This window comes from Grosmannia clavigera (genome assembly GCF_000143105.1).
Source record: "Grosmannia clavigera kw1407 unplaced genomic scaffold GCSC_167, whole genome shotgun sequence".
Lineage (NCBI taxonomy): Eukaryota > Fungi > Ascomycota > Sordariomycetes > Ophiostomatales > Ophiostomataceae > Leptographium > Leptographium clavigerum.
In genome coordinates, this window is record NW_014040772.1 from 1561632 (window position 1) to 1579016 (window position 17385).

Below are 17385 nucleotides of genomic sequence, written 5' to 3' on the forward strand. Positions count from 1 at the left end.
TGCTTTTACAGCATGCCATTTCGCGTGTACGACTTTTTAAGAAGAAGTGTTTCTTTTTACTAGAAGTTTGCCCTACACCAACCAGTTCGCGCAGTCGTGATAAGCCTCTATACTCTGTACAGAGTATTTTGCTCAAGCCCGCAAGTCCAACCTCTCCTCCCCTTCTCCTCAAGATAAGCATAAGCATATTAATTAGTGGCCATACGTTCGGGGTGCTGGTCATACAGGATAGTGGAATTAGCTTTATCGCAGGTCTCCTGATTAGCAAACCCAGCCTCACCTACTCCGTACGTGAAAGGGTCTCTGGAAAAATGAGCCCAGATAAGGAGGGGTCTTGGTGGAGGCACCCCGATTTCACCACCTTTCTCCTTTTAAAAATAGGGCCTCATCCGTAAGCTCGACTGTTCCGTTATCCTGTTTTGAGCAGATGATGCTCCTTCTTTTTGCCCCGCTCTGAACTTGTACCGGAGACTTGTCTTTTAACTTTGGCGTACGGAGTAGAGCCCAAATCTTTCTATTTGTGCATCTCAGGCAAATAGTATCTTAGGTAAAAGCACGCACGCAATCGTGCTGGTTGTCTGATATCTTGGCCAGTGTTGTTAAGCAACTGGCAACATGCCGACCGTGATGCTCGTGTAGGCCGATGTTGTGTGCCAGAGTACGCATCTTTCTAGGGTTCCCCCTGCAATTCGGTCGGGACGAAGAGAAGGCAAGGGTTTAAAAGGGGTTGGTACTTTGCTGTCACAGGGACAGTTAAGATAATGCCGACTTGACGCCGATCCCATATATTGCTAGACTAATAACAGCAAGATATGTGACAGCCATTTTTATACGCTGTACTTTGAAACTTACTCAGCCCTTCCAAGCCATCGCTCGCAATAAGAGAAGTCATATTTTTAGCTAATCGTCTGCATCGTACTCCGTACTCCGTACCTTACCAAAGAACGTAGTGTAAAAATGACACAATACAGGTAAATTTCACTCCGTACTCTGTACTTGTTGAGCTCCTCCCCACAGGTAGACCACCTTGGCTGGAATATGCGCCCTGAGAGTACTCCGTGGTGCGACTAATATTTTCTCAGCCGGGGTAATACTTGTCCTGCCCATTCCACATGTCGATGTGCAAAGGTCTGGCTTTATAAGAGCTGAGATAGGCAGGTTCACCACCTGAGTAGAAATGCTGTTTTATCGGTGCATGTCTGACTCCGGCGCAGTCCCGTTGGCATTTGGTAGCTGTTGATTCCCGCTCGGCTGTTGGTTTAACATCGGCCGAACTGACGAGCAATTATCACAAATCATGTCTGAAAATACAGATGCTTTGGTAATCACTTGAAACCGGCCTTTTTGCCGCCCGGTCATTATTAGTAGAGAGACCAAGTATGGAGCATATTTGGCAGATGTGACATACTTACTTGATGAGCATAGCGATGGGGAAGGCTTTGATTTATGGTAAGTTTGGATCTAACTGGAGTATACAAGATCTCGTAAGTATAAGACAGCATGACATGAGAAACGGCTCTTTTAGCCATGTCTTTAACCAAATAGTCAGAATCCTGGACCAGAATGCCACGCACTTTTTCTAGTTTTGGGAGCACGTGCAAGATTCTATAAGGAATACGGCAACTTCGTCGCAAGACTAGATTCAAAAGTCAGCAATCTTATATTACCTCTATCTATCACATACATAGCACTATTCTCATGTTTCAAGATTTCATTCCTACACAGCGGATAGTCCCCGGGAATAAGGAGGCGCCGACGTAAGGACAGCATTACATCTTAATGTTCCGCTTGAAGACCTAAGAAGACAGGAACCCGTCGTTGGGGGAGTGCGGTAGGACGTAAACTTAAGAGACCTAAGAACGCGATTATACGTCTCTGATTTATTCTAGTCTTTGTCGTTTGTATAATAACAAGGCTAATACATTGTAAGGCTCTTTGTCTTACGGACACAAGTTTAGTAGATGTTGTCCAGGTGCGCCGTAACGATGCTTTTGAATGAACAGTAGTACTATTACACGTTATAGATAATTGATGGCATATCCAAGTGAGAAGCCAGTAAATATATTTGTGATTTGTATGAGGGAAAATACACCGCGCATATCTACAAAGCTCATTAGAATAACAGAATTGTCCATCTTTATCTTATCCTGGAACAAGATATACAACAATGTAGATGCAAAGCATCGGTGTAGTGGTCTATAGCAGCATTTCCCCACTTGTCCGTGACAAAACCCCAAATCTAAATATACCCAATTAACTCGGCAAAATATATGTGAAGCTTGTTGCAAACACGTATTTGTTGCGTACGTGCCTCAGGGGCGCCGTGTCGAAGATAAATTGTAAGAAAATATTCAACAACAGTGTCCTGCGGGATTTGTCATAGAGCCGAATAATCAACGTAATCTCGTCGTACACCAGCCTTGTCTGGCTGGCAGTGGTCCTTCGCAAGGCGGGTACGTCTTCTGCGTGGCAGGAATGACAACAAAGGACTTGGTTTTGCTAATGCATGCCTGACGATGGTGAAAAGATGGTAAGGTGATGCTAAAAAGCAATCCACTGAAATGAACGCGATCTTGCTGCCTTCATGCCTGGTGGCAATCCACGTAATCCTTCGAGGCAGGATTGGGCGTAGCAGAGCTTGATATTCTATCGAAATAAGTTTGCCATCACGTATCATTTTATGTTCTAAGTACTTGGACGTCCTGGAGACTGCTCTTAGAAAGTTATGCTCTTTAGAAAGAAAAAAAAAAATCTCTCCCGAGCCGAAATCGAATCGGCGACCTTTCGGTTTACATTTGGTTACAATTACAGCCGAACGTGATGAACCAACTACACCATCAGGAGTGATTGGACAATTGTTGAGGGAAGTACTAACTCCTGACTACTTATAATTTAGTGCAAAAGTATGAAAACTTGGCGACACGCTAGGAGAAAGAACAGGTACAGCCACTTCAATCAAAAAGCCGAGGAACTGGATCGGTGAGAAAATGGCAGCATGCGCTTTTATTACTAGCTGATATCATATTTATGTCCTTCATAACGGAGTACAGTTTCCGTATCGGATGTGTCTTGACTACGGAGTACTCCGTACCGGTGCATTGGCACTAGTTCCAAGACTTGCTAGCCGATACACGCGGCCTGATTGGTTACTTGGTGTTTTAATGACCCGTCGCGTCAAGTCGCGTCTTCTGTACAGGGTTCATGGTGGCACTTTCGAGAACTCTTTTAACACACGCGCACGCCGTTTCTTCTTCTCTATTCTCAGAGGCTATCTGAACGCACGACAACGACAATGTTGAAACACGAACCTAGCCGTATTGAGCCCAAGAGGCGCAACGTCCTCGATCACCGCAAGAAGCAGTTTGCAGACCCTCAATATCGAGAAGCGCAGTATCCGACTCGCCTCAACTTCTATACCGATTCGCCAACGTCAGATATCACACTCGAGCAGTTTGAGCAATGGGCCATCGACAGACTACACGGTTAGGATATACGCCTACCGCTTCCGTCAGATTTGCGCCGTGCTGACGATATTGCACTACAGTCCTCGCAGAGCTGGAAGCATGCTCGTTTCGAAATAGATCGTCCGCAGAAACAGCATTGCACATGAAGTCGATCATGGAGAAGTATATGCCGTTAGAGGCCAACAGTAGCTCGTCAACAAAGCTGGCTGCTCAGAGAAAGAAAGACCATTACAGTCATTTCATCCTGAGGCTTGCCTTCGCATCGACGGAAGACCTACGGCGGCGGTTCGTACGAGTAGAGACAATGCTGTTTCGGTTACGGTTCGGTGATGATGACACCCGCGAGCGTGCAACATTTATCCGAGGCCTGAATTTAGACTGGGAGATGGTGTCAGACGAAGAGAAGAGCTCGTTGGCGACAGAACTTGCGGCTGTGAGCGCCTCCAGCTTTGGAGGACAGCGGAAGCAGCAAGCCGTCATAGAAGAAGAGAGCTGGTGCAAGGTGGATTGGATGCGGGTGCCCGAGCTTGTTGAAGGCCGTAGGGTGTTTCTCAAGGCCGGAAAAGCCTACGTGCCTTCGAAGGAGCAAGCAAGTATGGTGGCGACCGAGTTCTCGGGTCGTCTGGAGAGGGCGCTTGAGGTATGCAACACTGAAAGACCCGACACAAGCACAGCAGCGGACAGGGTTTGGTGCTGAATGCTAACGTTGCTGGTTTGCTGTCAGCTCACAGCCCGTGCCTTGCCACGATTGGACGAAGACGACCGCCTGACGCCAATTCTCGACCATCTGTCTAAGAACTTCGTTACGCCCGACGCATCATTTTCGGGGGCTGACGGCAATAATTCCGGTGCAGAGATTAATGCACGCAGCATCGATACGTTGGCCCCAGCGCACTTCCCGCTCTGTATGCAGAACCTGCACCGCTCGCTGAGGCGCGACGCACACCTGAAACACTATGGCCGTCTGCAATACACGCTCTTCCTCAAGGGGATCGGCCTGAACCTGGAGGAGAGCCTGTTGTTCTGGCGACAAGGCTTCCATAAGATCACCGATGACACGTTCAACAAGGAGTACCGCTACAACGTACGACACGCCTATGGCGAGGTGGGCGGCGACATGAACCGGCGTGGGGGCGGTTACAGCCCGTTTAGCTGCCAAAAGATCTTGACAGAACACACGCCAGGTACGGGCGACGCTCACGGCTGCCCGTACCGACATTTCAGCATGGAGAACCTCACGACCTTCCTGCAGGGCGTGGGCATCAATGACCGCGCAGTGCTGCAGGGCGTGAAAGAAGACAAGGACAAGCAGAAGTTTCATATGGCCTGTAATCGGTACGTGCCCCCCATCTTATGTGTGTTCTGCTTGTGAAGGGTGAGATAAGCCGGCTAACCTATCGGCTTAGTGTTTTTGAGCATGTTCACAAAAATGAGCTTAGACGAGCAAAGGATGAGAGCGTTATGACAGCTGCACAATTGGAGACAATTGTGCACCCGAACGAGTACTTCAAGCGCAGTTACCTGCTGAAAAGCCTGGGCAAGAGCACGACAGGTGACGTCCGCATGGAGGGATGAGGTATGAGGGTTAAATTATGTATGATATGCAATTTACTTATTAGCATTACATCCGGGCGGACCGGATTGGGGAAATTGCAGCTGGTGGTGTGACCGTCGGCTTAGAAGAAGGAATGCTGATGAGGCGGGGAGGAGCCACGCTTACGGAGTACCCGTTCCCCATCCTTACGACGTATGGTTGCACGTCGGATTGTGCATCGTTGAGTGATACTCCGTAGTGCGGGTGTGATACTCCTTGTCGCATAATGTGACTGCTGCAAAGTGACGTAACCCGTTCTGGGCCATGCCCCGGTGGGCTAGTTTCATTGCTTTTCTGAGGCACGAACCTGCAGCTTGCAATGACACGGCTTGCAAATGCAAGCTGACGCCACCAGGAGCAGTAAGATTTGTTTTGTTCTTGGTTCTTCTGCCGCGTTTCTGGCTCAAAGACCATTGGGATCAAAGTTGGGGGGGGGGAGGCATAGCGGCCCAGCCAGGGCGGTCAGGGCGGGCCAAGTCACCGGAGGAATTAGTCCGAACAAGCCGAATTTTGTGCGTTGGGACCGACAGCAGCAATTACGAAGTACGCAGGCATTGAATTGAGCGCCGGCTACTACGACCGAGTATCTTGCATCCGAGACGGGCACTGTAGAATACATGTAATACAGGGCAAATTACGGGAAAGGACATTGTTCATAGGGTAGATGTAGGCAGTATCTTACTTGTGTATTATTTCTTATGTATCTTGGTACCTTCCAGGGCAGCTATATAAGACCATGCGCCACGCCGCAATAGCGAAAAATAAACATAAATAAATCAAAGAATCCAGCAGCATCCCGGCGGCCACAAAACATGTCTGGCCGATGGTGGCTCAGGCCTGTTGGTGGCCTCATGGGGGGGGGGGGCATGTCAGAAACAGGGTGTCTCGTGTGTAAGCGATTGCACAGGTATGTAGTAGGCACCAGCCTAGCGGATGTTCGGCGAAAGTAGTTGCCGATGCGGGACTTGATGTTGATGATAGAGGCCCCAAAGGATGCCGAGATCTGTGGAATATCCGTGGACTGGGGGTTCCTGGGGGGCGGGCACAAAACATACGGTTTGTGAGGGGCTATGCTTCCTGTCCAAGGACGCCAATCTCAGTCCATTGCTGTATGCTCTAGGAGATGTGACGGTAGCGGCAGTCGGTACTTTGTCAAACTGGCTAACATCGCACTTCGAAGCGGATGTGCCGAGACCAAGGGAGCGGTGCGGCTTGGCGATCTCGCTAGACACCAGGAGAAGGCAGACAAGGGTAAAAGGAAAGGAGAGAGAGGTGACTGGGGGCGAACGAGACGGATTGGGCGAGAATATGTGGCCTGAGGCATGGAGGGAGAGAGAGGGAGAGAAGACGGGCGAGAGAGGTCGGCGGAGAAAAGGTGTTCAGATGTAGCCGACCAGCTTCGCACACCGGTGGCAGTAGTAGATATTGTGGCCAACACGGACCATTCCGTTGGCCGTGGCGTCGTCGGTAGATGTGGCCTCCTTGGCGCGGGCGCACCGAATGCAGCGCATGATCTCTACTGAGGCAGCCGGCAGATGGCAAGTCTCGGCACCGAGGGGCGAAGTGCTGCTGGACGACGAGGGGGAGGGCGAGGAAGAGGACATGTCCGTGTCTTGGGCAAAGAGTGAGTATGGCAAGGACGAGCTGCCGAGGCGCAATCGAAGCCGAGATCGGGAAAGGATAGGTGTTTGAGAGTGCGAGAGTGTGCAGGTGAGATGGGCGTGTCCGACAATGTTTCGAGAGTGTTGTCGGGGAAGAGATGCTGCAGGAAGCTGGGGAAGCCCAGGAGGGGAGACTGCTGCTCGGCCTTTTTAAGTAAGATGCCGTCAGATATGTTAAGTAAGCCGGGGCTTGGTCGAAGGAATGGGACAAGAATGTGTTGTGTTAGTGCGGTCAGATGTGCGACAGCGAGAGTTGCTCTGGCAGTGTCGTCTGGCAGTGTCGTCTCAGGAAGGCATGCACGGCATGAATGAAACAGGACGCCTTTTTGAGTGTGGGAGAGCGAAGGGAGCGCTTATTTTTACTCTTTTCTCTTCCTGCAGAGCGTATTGCGGCCAGACAGAAAGGGGGGGCGGCGGTTTGATTTTTACATATGTAATCACAAAAAAGTACCTCTGCAAAACTCTGCCGCCGATGGCCGGGCGGTCGGGCACCGATTAGCAGTCCAGAACCCGCGCCAGGGCTCAGCGCAGGCGCAGAGGACTCTGCTAGTTAGTGTCTGTCTGGCCTGACCGAATTTCCCATACCAGCTGTACTCGCGCACATGTCGCCCTCCCCAAATCTGCCGCTCGCCTCGCATTAGTGCCCAGTCTTGCCGTGCAAATCCCGCCAGAAGGATGTTCCGTCCCACAAATCCGGCCTGGCTGGCGACCAAGAACCAATGTGCATTTCCGCCCTGTCCTGCTGCATCTCCCGCCATATCTGGTACGTGTTATTGCGATTACTACGCAGCATCCCGTATACGTTCATCCATGCGCCTCCGCTGCTGAAGATCATCTAGAAAAATGACGGCGTCCGCCGCAGGGAACCGGGGTCTGTGGCTGGTGAGTGCCGAGTTTGCTGGCCGACTGGAATGAGGCCGCCCTCGCCTGGGCGTTTCATGTAAGATGATACAAGTACGTTCATCCCGAGAATTGGGTGGCCCATTTGGCGCTCCAGGACCTTTCTCCGCCATAGACTGCCGGCGACCCCTGCTGGCCCACAATTCATGAAATACAGAGGGGACTGAGGCCTGGATGCCCCACCCCAACCGACCTTCCACCAGAGTCTAGACTGGGGCGCCGAACGCCTTTGTCTTCCATTTTTCTCGGCCTGCTCCTTTCAACTCCTTTTGGCACGCGTGATTTCCCAATCCTTGCAGCCAATGCGCCCAGCGATCCGGAAGCCAAAATTCCCGAAGTAGCCCGCCTACGAAGACGGAGTACGTAACCTAGGCAGATGCCGTGGCTAGGCTCGGGCTACTTTGAATGTTGTATAGGATTTTACTATGTAAGATACATCTTTGGAGAGACACTTTGTCAGCCAACCCCCCCCGGGTGGTAAGTAGGTACATACTTTGGGTGGCACTTCGGTAACACGCGCCGATGACAACGGTTTCCCGTAGCCTGCAGCAGCCTGCATCCGCCTCCTGCCATGAGACTGTTCTGGCCCGATCGCTTTGACCGCTGGCCCCGCAAATTGTCACTCGTACTGCAAACGGGTATTCTTGGTTCTGAGAGAACTACTATATTTCTTGAGTGTGCTGAACAACTGCGTTATTCTGGGTATACAAAACATCTACCTAGTCGATAATCACAAGGAGCAAACGGCAACTGGGACAGCCGTCTATACAGTGGCAGCAAATAGTGGAGCTTGGACAAACAGGACGGTAAAAAGGACGGCCAACACCTGATATGTGTGAACTTGATCGCGAATCCATGCACGATCCTCTTATAATTCCCTGATTATGAAGAAAAAAAAGAACCTGTCGGAACCTGGTGGAAATTGCACCAAAAAAGTGCTGCTGCTTGGCCACTCGAGGACTGGTGGGGGGGACCTGCCTTCTATCGGCGATTTGAACCTGCCGGCCAGAACGGACTCGGAGGTCTCACCGGAACACCATGGATGAATGAAACTGCGCCCCCGTGTCGCAGGGCTCTTGTCAGGGCATACCCCTCTGTCCCTGGGTAGTAAAATAGGCCGGCGACTGTAAAGCTGCAAAAAACAAAACAAGACAGAATGAAATCGTCACGTCGTTAAGGGGTCGATGTAGGAGAGCTGAGAAGGCCGCAGCAGAGGTGAGAGGCGGTAGCTGCAGTTCTGATCCGAATTGCGTCTGTGTCGGACCAATCGAGTGGTTGAGGCTGCTGGCGTTTGCTTGGGTATTAGAATACAGTATGGGTGGAGCAGCCGTCAGCATGACCCATGTGCAGCACATGTCCGAACTGCCGGGAGAAAAAGGAGAGTAATGCAGAATGGACGGGAAAAAAGAGAATATTGGTAAAGCCGACGGGCGTTTGGTCGTCAAAGAAGACGGGAAATCGGTGGGCGAGTGCGAGAAAGGAGAGGCCGGTAGGCAGGGCGTGGGATGGAGATGATATTACATGACGACACAGCAGCCACAACCACCCTTCGCATCGTCTTCGTCTTGCGTGGCAGCAGCTGCTGACGCCGTCTGCGCTGGCTTGGGCCCTGATGCCGATATGTGCGTTGTGGGCCCAAGTGGACTTGGAAGAGGGCTGAGGCCTGGCTGGTCTTGGATCTTGGGAATGGTGGAATACGATCCGCTCCGTCCTATTGGCGATGCCGGGTTCTTCGCCTCGATTTTGAGCGGCCAATGGCCTGCCTCTCCAGTGGCCTCTCCAGTAGTCTCTCCGGTGACTTCTCCGGTGGCTTCTCCGGTGGCTGTAGATGTCTCTGCTGCTGCTGACGCGCTGTTTGATGGCTCTGGCGGTGTGAGGAAACCATTCTCCGTCAGCGGCCGGAACTCCTTGTCGTATATGTTTCCAAACTTGCCCTCACGCTCCCACTTCTCCTGCTGCAGCCTCCTCGCCACGGTAGGAAGCAGCTGTTGGTCAGGTGGAAGCCGCGGGTCTGGCCGGTAGGCATTGATCATCCAGGGCGGCTCGCCCTCGGGACGCTTGTGAGCGGCACCCGACAGTTCTCGTTCACCAGAGCGCGTGGTCGGGCGTGCTGCACCTCCGGCGGCGCTGCCATTGGTATCTTTGCCTATCCCATTTCGAGTCTTAGGGCGGCTGGTCGAGTTTGTCTTGGATGTCGTCGGCTTTCGTCCGCCTCCCGCGTTGGCACTGCCGTTGGTCGCTAGCTTCTTCGGAGATGCTTCGGACACGGAGCGTGATGCGTTGCGTTGTGACGGTGGTTCTGTACTCGATCCTGTGCCTCCGTCAAGGGCTCTTCCGATGCTGTTGCTTCGGGACCTAGACTTTAGACCAATGCTTTCCTCGGCACCAATGCTGTTGCCACGCTTTCGGGCCAGCATGGAGTCCCGCTCGATATGTTCCAGAGGGATGGGGGCTGGGCTCTGCTTTGCAACGGGAATTCGCGAAAGACCCTTGGTGCCATTAGTCGGAACAAAGTAAGCTGCGTCGTCGATTTCGTCCGGTCGGCGAAGATCCCAAGAGGGACGACTTGCATCGTGGGGCTTGAGCTCATTAAAGACCGAGCTCCGTCGTGACCTTGATTCCATAGGAATATCCGTTTCCGGCCCGGTCGACCGGTGACCGTTTGCTTTGTCTACGCTCGCGTCCCGTCGCGGCCTGCTCCGTGCCCGAGACTTGGGAAGGATGATACCTGCCGCCTGAAGCTCCTCGCTCTCGATCCTGGCCAGCTTGTCTCGATGAATCCACTTGGAGCTCACGTCGTCGGGGTCGCTGCTGTGTTGCTCTTTGGTGGCGGCCTTTTTGCTCACATCGTTGACAGAAGCAGTTTGCGTGATTTTGGGTCTTTCCATCGGGCTATCGTCCAGGCCTTTCTGACCGTCCCGAGCTGCACCGAGCGGCACACTTTCAGATAGGTGCGTGGATGACGGTGCCGTCTGCTGTCGGAGTAGCGGTTCGCCTCCAAAAACTCCTTTCTCGCTGGCGTCGTACGCGGTCAGGTCGTTGGTCGAAGCATAGTAAGTACCTCCGTTTGGAGCGAACATGGAGCTCTGTGGGGGAGACACAGAGTTAGTCAGGCAGCAATTTTCTCCGTTGACCGAATGTCCTATTGTCTCCACCTGCTGTGGGAGCCCAGCGGTTCGTGATCGACATGTCACTTACATCTACATGTTGGCTTGATGCATCCCATGTGTACTCGTTGCCGTGAGAACTATGAGGGGGCGTGAGTGCCGTAGCGTTGGCGGCTGTCGTAATCGGGGCAGAAGAGACTACTGCCATTGTTACAGTTCCAAGCCGCTGCCGACAACAACCATCAACGCCGTGTGCCGGCCAGACAGGAGGGTCCTATGAACGGAGCAGCGCAGAGATAGAAGCCGCGGGGCGAGATGTGGGAGGCGCATGCAAAATAGGGGTGGTCGAGGAAGGAGGAAAGACGAGAACCCTGGTACCGATTGTTCCGTGAAGTGATCTTGAGCTTCGCCGATGGCGTCGATGGGTCGCCCCTCTTAAATTCTCCCCAATCTCGCAACCGAATAGGGGCGAGGGCGGAGGTCAAGACGGTGACAAGTGCTCCTTTCAATACTATCGGCAGTTGCTGTTAAGCGCAACAAGAGGCTTTGACAAACGGATGCATCAAACACAGCCGGATGGAGAGTTAGCTTGGTAAGCCTAGCTCCTGGATTGTGAGTGGTGGTGTTGAAGCGAACAAAAACGTGGTTGGTCGAACAAAGGAGACAAAAAAAGAAACGAATCGGAAGAGCGAGCGAGACAGCAACTATGAAAGAGGGAAGTGAAGCAAGAAAACGACAGTAAAGAGAGTCAGAAAGGCAGTGGCCGTGGAATGGCGTCAATTGGCCGACAAAATCACGGTCGCGACATTTGGGAGGCGTTTACAAGGCGAAAAGAAAGCAGCTTGACGAGAACGCGAAGAAATGGTTCGTTTGGGGGGAAACGGTTCTGCACTAGCCAAATTGAGGGGCTTTTTTCTTCTGGCCTGGTAGTGATTCAGGGGTTGGTCCCCTGACAGAGAACAAAAACACCTGCTGATAAGATGTACATTGGCTGGCACTAAAACGGCAAGCTGAAGAGGGCAGGGCGAGGTATCTTAGCAGTAGCACAGCAAGTGGACCCAAGCAATAATGGCACTGTCATTCGTGAGGCTACTCTGATTGGAACCAAGCAGGAGTCATCAATCATTTTATATTGCTCGCATATTACCGTTCGTATGCACACCGATGTCGGGTACTACGATACGAGTACAAGTACTTCACAGCTCCACAGTGTTTGGGTGCTGGAATGCGACTGCGTACTCCGTGCTCGTCCTGGCTACCCGTAGAGTCGTGCTTGCCAAGCACGTGCGACATCATTCTTTGAAGCCGTGCGGCATGGCGAAGAACGTGAAGAAGTTTTGGGTTATTGATGGAAGGCACAAAAGAGCGGCGCGAGCGAGCTGCCTGGCCGAGGGACGTCCCTTCCCGTTACGTTGGCGGTGGGGGAGGTGGCAATGGCGGCTGTTGCTCGTATTTAGCGCGGCTTAGGGCGCCGTTAACCGTACTCGTACTCCGTACTCCGTAGTCTTACGTCTATTCCGAGGAATGACCACCTACAAGCGTATCTTGCTCAGGCTCCCTTTGTGCTCCTCCAAGCCAGGCGTGTCGGCGCTGATAACAAGATGCAGCTGCTAGGACCGACTACTGTCAGCACCTCGCCACGTCTGCCGCCTCTGATGCGTCGCACTCGCATCGTGTGTATATCGGACACGCACAACAGCAGGGTGAAGCTTCCCAAGGGAGACGTTCTGATCCACGCGGGCGACTTGACGAACCAGGGCAGCTATTCTGAGATCACGCGGGCTGTTGCCTGGCTCGAAGAGGCACCTTTCGAATGCAAGATTGTCGTTGCAGGTGAGCAAGTGATGCATCTATGGAGACGACCGGCTGCTGACGTAGAGCCGAAAAAGGAAATCATGACATCACCTTGGACCGGGCGTTTTACGCACAACACAACAGGCGTTTTCACAACCAGTCGCCACAGCCAACAGACGAGTGTCTGGCCCTCCTGACAGCAAGCCCCAGCATCACGTACCTGAGCCACGGATCCGCCTCGGTTTTCCTGAAGGCTGCAGGGGGGCCACACACACAGTTCACCGTTTTTGGCTCTCCATACAGCCCTCGGGACGGTACGAGTTCCTGGGCCTTCCAATACGACCGCATGGGCACTAGCATGTCCGGATCATCGCTCTCTTTCCCGGCTGGGCCCGGCACTGTCCCGTATGCGGATGATTCGGCTGCAGCTGTAGGGGTGTGGTCTGCCATTCCTGCTACTGCCGACATTGTGGTCACGCACACGCCTCCGTTCGGACACTGTGACTGGTCTACAGCACGGGACCGGGCGATGGGCTGCGAGGGCCTCCGTCGGGCGCTATGGCAGACACGGCCGCGGTTGGTCGTATGCGGACACGTCCACGAAGGGCGAGGCGTCGAGCGGGTTCGGTGGTCATCGGAGGGCGAGCAGGGATCAGCGGACGGGGCCGGTGGCGAAGTGGCGGTCGACAGCTGGCAGGATCCAGGCAGAGACGGTGGGAAGCTATCTATCGTCGACCTGACGACACGTGGAACCAGGCACAGCCTCGACGACGGAACAGCTGGGCAGGCAAGCGAGGGGAGATGGACACAGGCCGGGGATGGAAAGGGCCGACGAGAGAGCTGCATCGTGAACTGTGCGATCACGGCGACTAACTACCCGCACGTTGGAGGCAAGCGATTGAACAAGCCGGTTGTAGTGGACCTCGACTTGCCGGTGTGGGAGGAGCCGGGGTGACGGGCCGGGCAGCGGTGCGTGATAGCATTGTCCTGCGTGTCTCTGGCGACTGCATAGTGACGAGTGGTCATTTGGGGGCCCTACAGAGAGCTGCAAGACAGGGTTCCCGACCGGGTCTCCCGACAGATCGCAGGCGACCAGAAATGGCGGCCAGCAAGAGGACCAGCGAGATGGCCAGCGAGATGGCCAGCGAGAGGCCCAGAAAGAGGCCCAGCAGCAGCAGCAGCAGACCCGGCGGACAGATAAGCACAAAAAAACACCGGGGGAAGAGAGGGGGAGAGGGGGGCCTATGCAGAAGACGTGCATTCGGTTTGCGTACGACTACGATTGCTACGGAGCATCATACTCCGTAGTTCAGCAAAGGTGAGCACGCTGATTGGCGGGCGAGCGTGGGAGCAGAATGGGCTGAGCGAATGGAAAAAGAGCACCGAAAAGGCCAATGGGGCGGCTGGGAAGCGGCGACCGTCAGTGGCCACAGGCTGCGTGGACCAGCGCTTGCAGCCACTCGCCTGCAGCAAAGGCTGACTGGCAGCCAGTCAACGGCCGTGACGAGACCGACCCACAGCAGGTTTGTTCTCGTGCACCTTTTTTTCTGCACCAATACCTGCACCTACGACATTTCCTGCACCGTTTCCTGCGCCGTACACTGCACCGGTCGCTGCACCTGCCCTGTCCTGCCTTACCACACTGGGCTACCGCGTCCGGCTCGCCACTCCACCCATCGCTCCTGCAGCGTCCACGCAGCGCCACCTCCGGCCTCCACGTATCCGTCTGTACGGAATACTCGTATCTTATTAGCCATGCACCGCGCCGAGCGCTGCTGCCATTCCAAGCCTGTCCGAGCTGCGCTCTTTTGCCCCATCGGCCTGTCTCCAACTATCCCATCCATCTACCATCTGACTCGCCCCCCCTTCTCTAACCCACAACCCACTCCCCTCAGACCCTCTCTTCTGTCCCCCCCCCTGGTCCCCTCCTCCTCTCCTTCTCCCCGCCCTGAAAGCAGGCGGCCCTCCGGTTGCCCTGGCACACCCATCGACAGCACACCGCCAGTCGTTCCCCCCTCATGTGGTGGTGTCAGTCCTGCATCGCTTCTCTCATCTTCTACCTCACTCTTCCACTTCACCCCTCCTACCTCATCTCATCTCTGTCACCTTTTTCGTCTTTTTCTCTCTCTTTCCTGCTCTGTGAACATCTGTCAGCTCCAACATTACAATCCTCCATCCTGCAGGCATTCGCTTGTCCTGTGTGCTGCTCCTCTACCTAGGCGTTGGCCTTCTGACGTCCTCCCACATCCCCCCACACGAACAGTCTCCCCATCTTCCTGCTCGGCTCTCTGCCCCATCTACTCCTCTCCTTCTCCTTCTCTTTCTCTCATTGCCTTGTTTTGTCTTTTGCCCTTTGCCCTGTACGATCTGCTACTATATCTGGCTCCTGCCTCGCTCACCATCTCTTCTTCTTGCACATTCCGGCTCACATTCAAGCCGCTAAGCCTCACTTGAGCCCCTCTGCTCTCTCACACGGTTTACGACTCAGCAAATCCGGCTACCACTCCACGTTGCCAATCCGTTACTGGCACAGTCTCACCACTGCCCGCTTTGCTTATTGGCATCTTCTTATCCTGTTTCTCTTCTACCTTCTTTGCGGCTGGCCCCAGACTTTACCTCCCTACCCATCTCTACTCTGCTTGCTAGGCGACTTTCGGGCAACTCTTGATATTAGTCCGATGTTATAATCAGCCGGAGCTTGAGTTTGCTTCTGCTCCTTTGCGCCAGCCTCTGCCGAAACTGCATGCAAGATCGAAAGCTTCTGACACGCCTTTGCTTTTTTACTTTCACATATCTTTGTTAGCCTCGCCTGTATCTGCATCCAACGGCACTCGTGCCTTCTTTCCTGCCTCCTCTTTTGAACCCCTCATCCACCCCACTTTGTCGCACTCTGGCAGTGCCTTTATGCTTCTCCTCGGCCGCCTTGCTCTGCCTTTCGAAACACACCCCAGGCTACACTACAGTACAGCAATCAAGCCGAACGTTTGTCAGCAAACATGAACCCCCCGCCACCTGATCCGTACAAAGCACTTGGGGTTGAAAAAAGCGCCGACATCACCACCATCAAGTCTGCCTACCGCAAACTGGTCTTGAAGTGCCATCCCGACAAGGTCCAAGATCCGACTCTGAAAGCGGTCAAGCAGGATGAGTTCCAACGCGTACAGCATGCGTACGAGGTCCTCGTGGACGAGACGAAGCGGAGGGAGTACGATCTTGATGCTAAGATGCGGCGGATGAGGGCAGAGGCTGTTCGGAACCCATCGACGCCCCGGTCCACGGCCAAGGATTACGCCGGGTTCAATGTCCGAACTGCCGAACCCCCTCCGTCCTTCAAACCCGGCCCGCCGCCATCTTACTCACCCTATGGCGCGAGCAGTCCTCTGCATGCGCATTCATGGGAGGACCGGGATATGCCTTATCGATCAAAGACAATGTACGATGAGGGTCGCCGAGCCCGCCGCGCAACGAGCTACGAGAAGCCGCGGTCCGAGGTTCCGAAAGAAGAACGGAGGCGCCAAAAGGAAGCGGATGAGGAGGCGGACCGAGGGTGGGCGCGAGAGAGGGAGCAGCGAGAGAAAGACCGGCGCGAACGAGAGAAGGAGCAGGAGAAGAAGGCCCGCAGCGAGCGCGAGAAGGAGGAGAAGCGTGAAAAGTTGAAGAGGGAGCAGGACCGGCGTGATAGAGAGCGGGACCGGACTCGTCGTCAGGAGCAACAGGACAAGGCGCGAGCGCGAAACAAGACGGCTTATGTCGAGCACTACGAAGAATCGGACGAGGAGCGCCGAGCATACAGCAAGAAGAAGACGTCGGCCAGTGGTGCTGGAGGCGGCGGCAGCAGCAGCAGCAAGAAGCACACGGAAACACCACGCCGTGACAGGTCTGCCCGCCGTGATGATGAGCCGCGTACAGAGCCGCGTGTCGAGTCCGAGGCCGAAGCACCGCCAGCCGATGCAATGGAGGAGAGAATGAAGGCCGCTGCTGACTACATGGTCACGAAGCGACGGGGAAGCAAGAACAACATGCCGACGGCGCAGTTTACCGAAGGGACCGCTTACAATTCCCACTTCCCGGATCCGGACGTGACCTGGCACGTTAACGGGGCTTCTCCGCGGCCACGCCGTGCTTCCCAGGAGGAGAAGAAAGTCCGCAGAGGTGACGGCCCTGAAGACGACGTTGACCGCTTCATGGGGACGCCGGAACGCCGGCCGCCGCCACTGACCAAGTCGTATACGACGCCTTTGGGCACGGTACACGTGTCGAACACTTCTGCGCCTCGTGCTCCTCCACTCAATCGAGCCGCGACCATGGGCTACTCGCGGCCGATGCCGCCATCGGTGCCCCCCGCGGCACCGGAAACGGGCCGGGGCAAGCCGGAGCGTCGACGCCGAGGCTCGTTTGAAGCGTTGGACGAGGAACTGCGGTCTCGCCGGCCGTCGGCCAATCCTCGGGTGGTGCACTATCCGCTGGACGAAAGCTCTCCGATCCCACGCACGGGCAAGTCGAACTACTATGGACACGGGAACGACTATTTTCCGGCGCCTTCACGGGCGAAGACGTTCTCGGGCGGACAGGTATACGAGACAAAGCGGTACTCGAATGAGGATATTGTCTACTCGACGGTCAACCATTCGGCGGACCACCACTACTCGTCATCGCACCCGCCTTTTGTGGCGTACGACTAAGGCTGAGAGTACGCCCTTTTCTAGCGTGTAGAGCTGGCAGCCCGGCGCTCTGTTATGATAATGAATGAATTTCGCTACTTTGGTCTTGTTGCTGTTCTTGTTTGGTTTCCTGGCGCACCGGCGTCTTTTCTGGAGAATATTCCTGGACGCCCACCGTTCGTTCAGATTCTGTCTTTGGGGAAG

The 17385-nt window shown here is 54.3% G+C and overlaps 5 protein-coding genes across 5 annotated transcripts; 3 read left to right on the forward strand and 2 right to left on the reverse strand.

Annotated features, from left to right (window-relative positions):
- Positions 1-3292: 3292 nt before the first annotated feature.
- CMQ_6103 (DNA primase large subunit) lies at positions 3293-5039 on the forward strand (the record flags this gene model as incomplete). Its single annotated transcript, XM_014315168.1, has 4 exons — positions 3293-3482; positions 3545-4104; positions 4189-4799; positions 4871-5039. 4 exons carry the CDS (start codon positions 3293-3295, stop codon positions 5037-5039), a joined length of 1530 nt encoding a protein of 509 aa, XP_014170643.1.
- Positions 5040-6437: 1398 nt separating this feature from the next.
- On the reverse strand, positions 6438-6662 carry CMQ_5937 (uncharacterized protein; the record flags this gene model as incomplete). Its single annotated transcript, XM_014315002.1, has 1 exon — positions 6438-6662. The coding sequence occupies one exon, from the start codon at positions 6660-6662 to the stop codon at positions 6438-6440; it is 225 nt and encodes a 74-aa protein (XP_014170477.1).
- A 2474-nt stretch (positions 6663-9136) lies between these two features.
- CMQ_6403 (uncharacterized protein) lies at positions 9137-10934 on the reverse strand (the record flags this gene model as incomplete). The annotated part of the gene is made up of 2 exons (XM_014315468.1): positions 9137-10705; positions 10818-10934. The coding sequence occupies 2 exons, from the start codon at positions 10932-10934 to the stop codon at positions 9137-9139; spliced, it is 1686 nt and encodes a 561-aa protein (XP_014170943.1).
- A 1393-nt stretch (positions 10935-12327) lies between these two features.
- Positions 12328-13475, forward strand: CMQ_6186 (serine/threonine-protein phosphatase family protein; the record flags this gene model as incomplete). Its single annotated transcript, XM_014315251.1, has 2 exons — positions 12328-12559; positions 12616-13475. 2 exons carry the CDS (start codon positions 12328-12330, stop codon positions 13473-13475), a joined length of 1092 nt encoding a protein of 363 aa, XP_014170726.1.
- Positions 13476-15516: 2041 nt separating this feature from the next.
- CMQ_6261 (heat shock protein DNAj) lies at positions 15517-17202 on the forward strand (the record flags this gene model as incomplete). Its single annotated transcript, XM_014315326.1, has 1 exon — positions 15517-17202. The coding sequence occupies one exon, from the start codon at positions 15517-15519 to the stop codon at positions 17200-17202; it is 1686 nt and encodes a 561-aa protein (XP_014170801.1).
- Between the last annotated feature and the right edge of the window lie 183 nt (positions 17203-17385).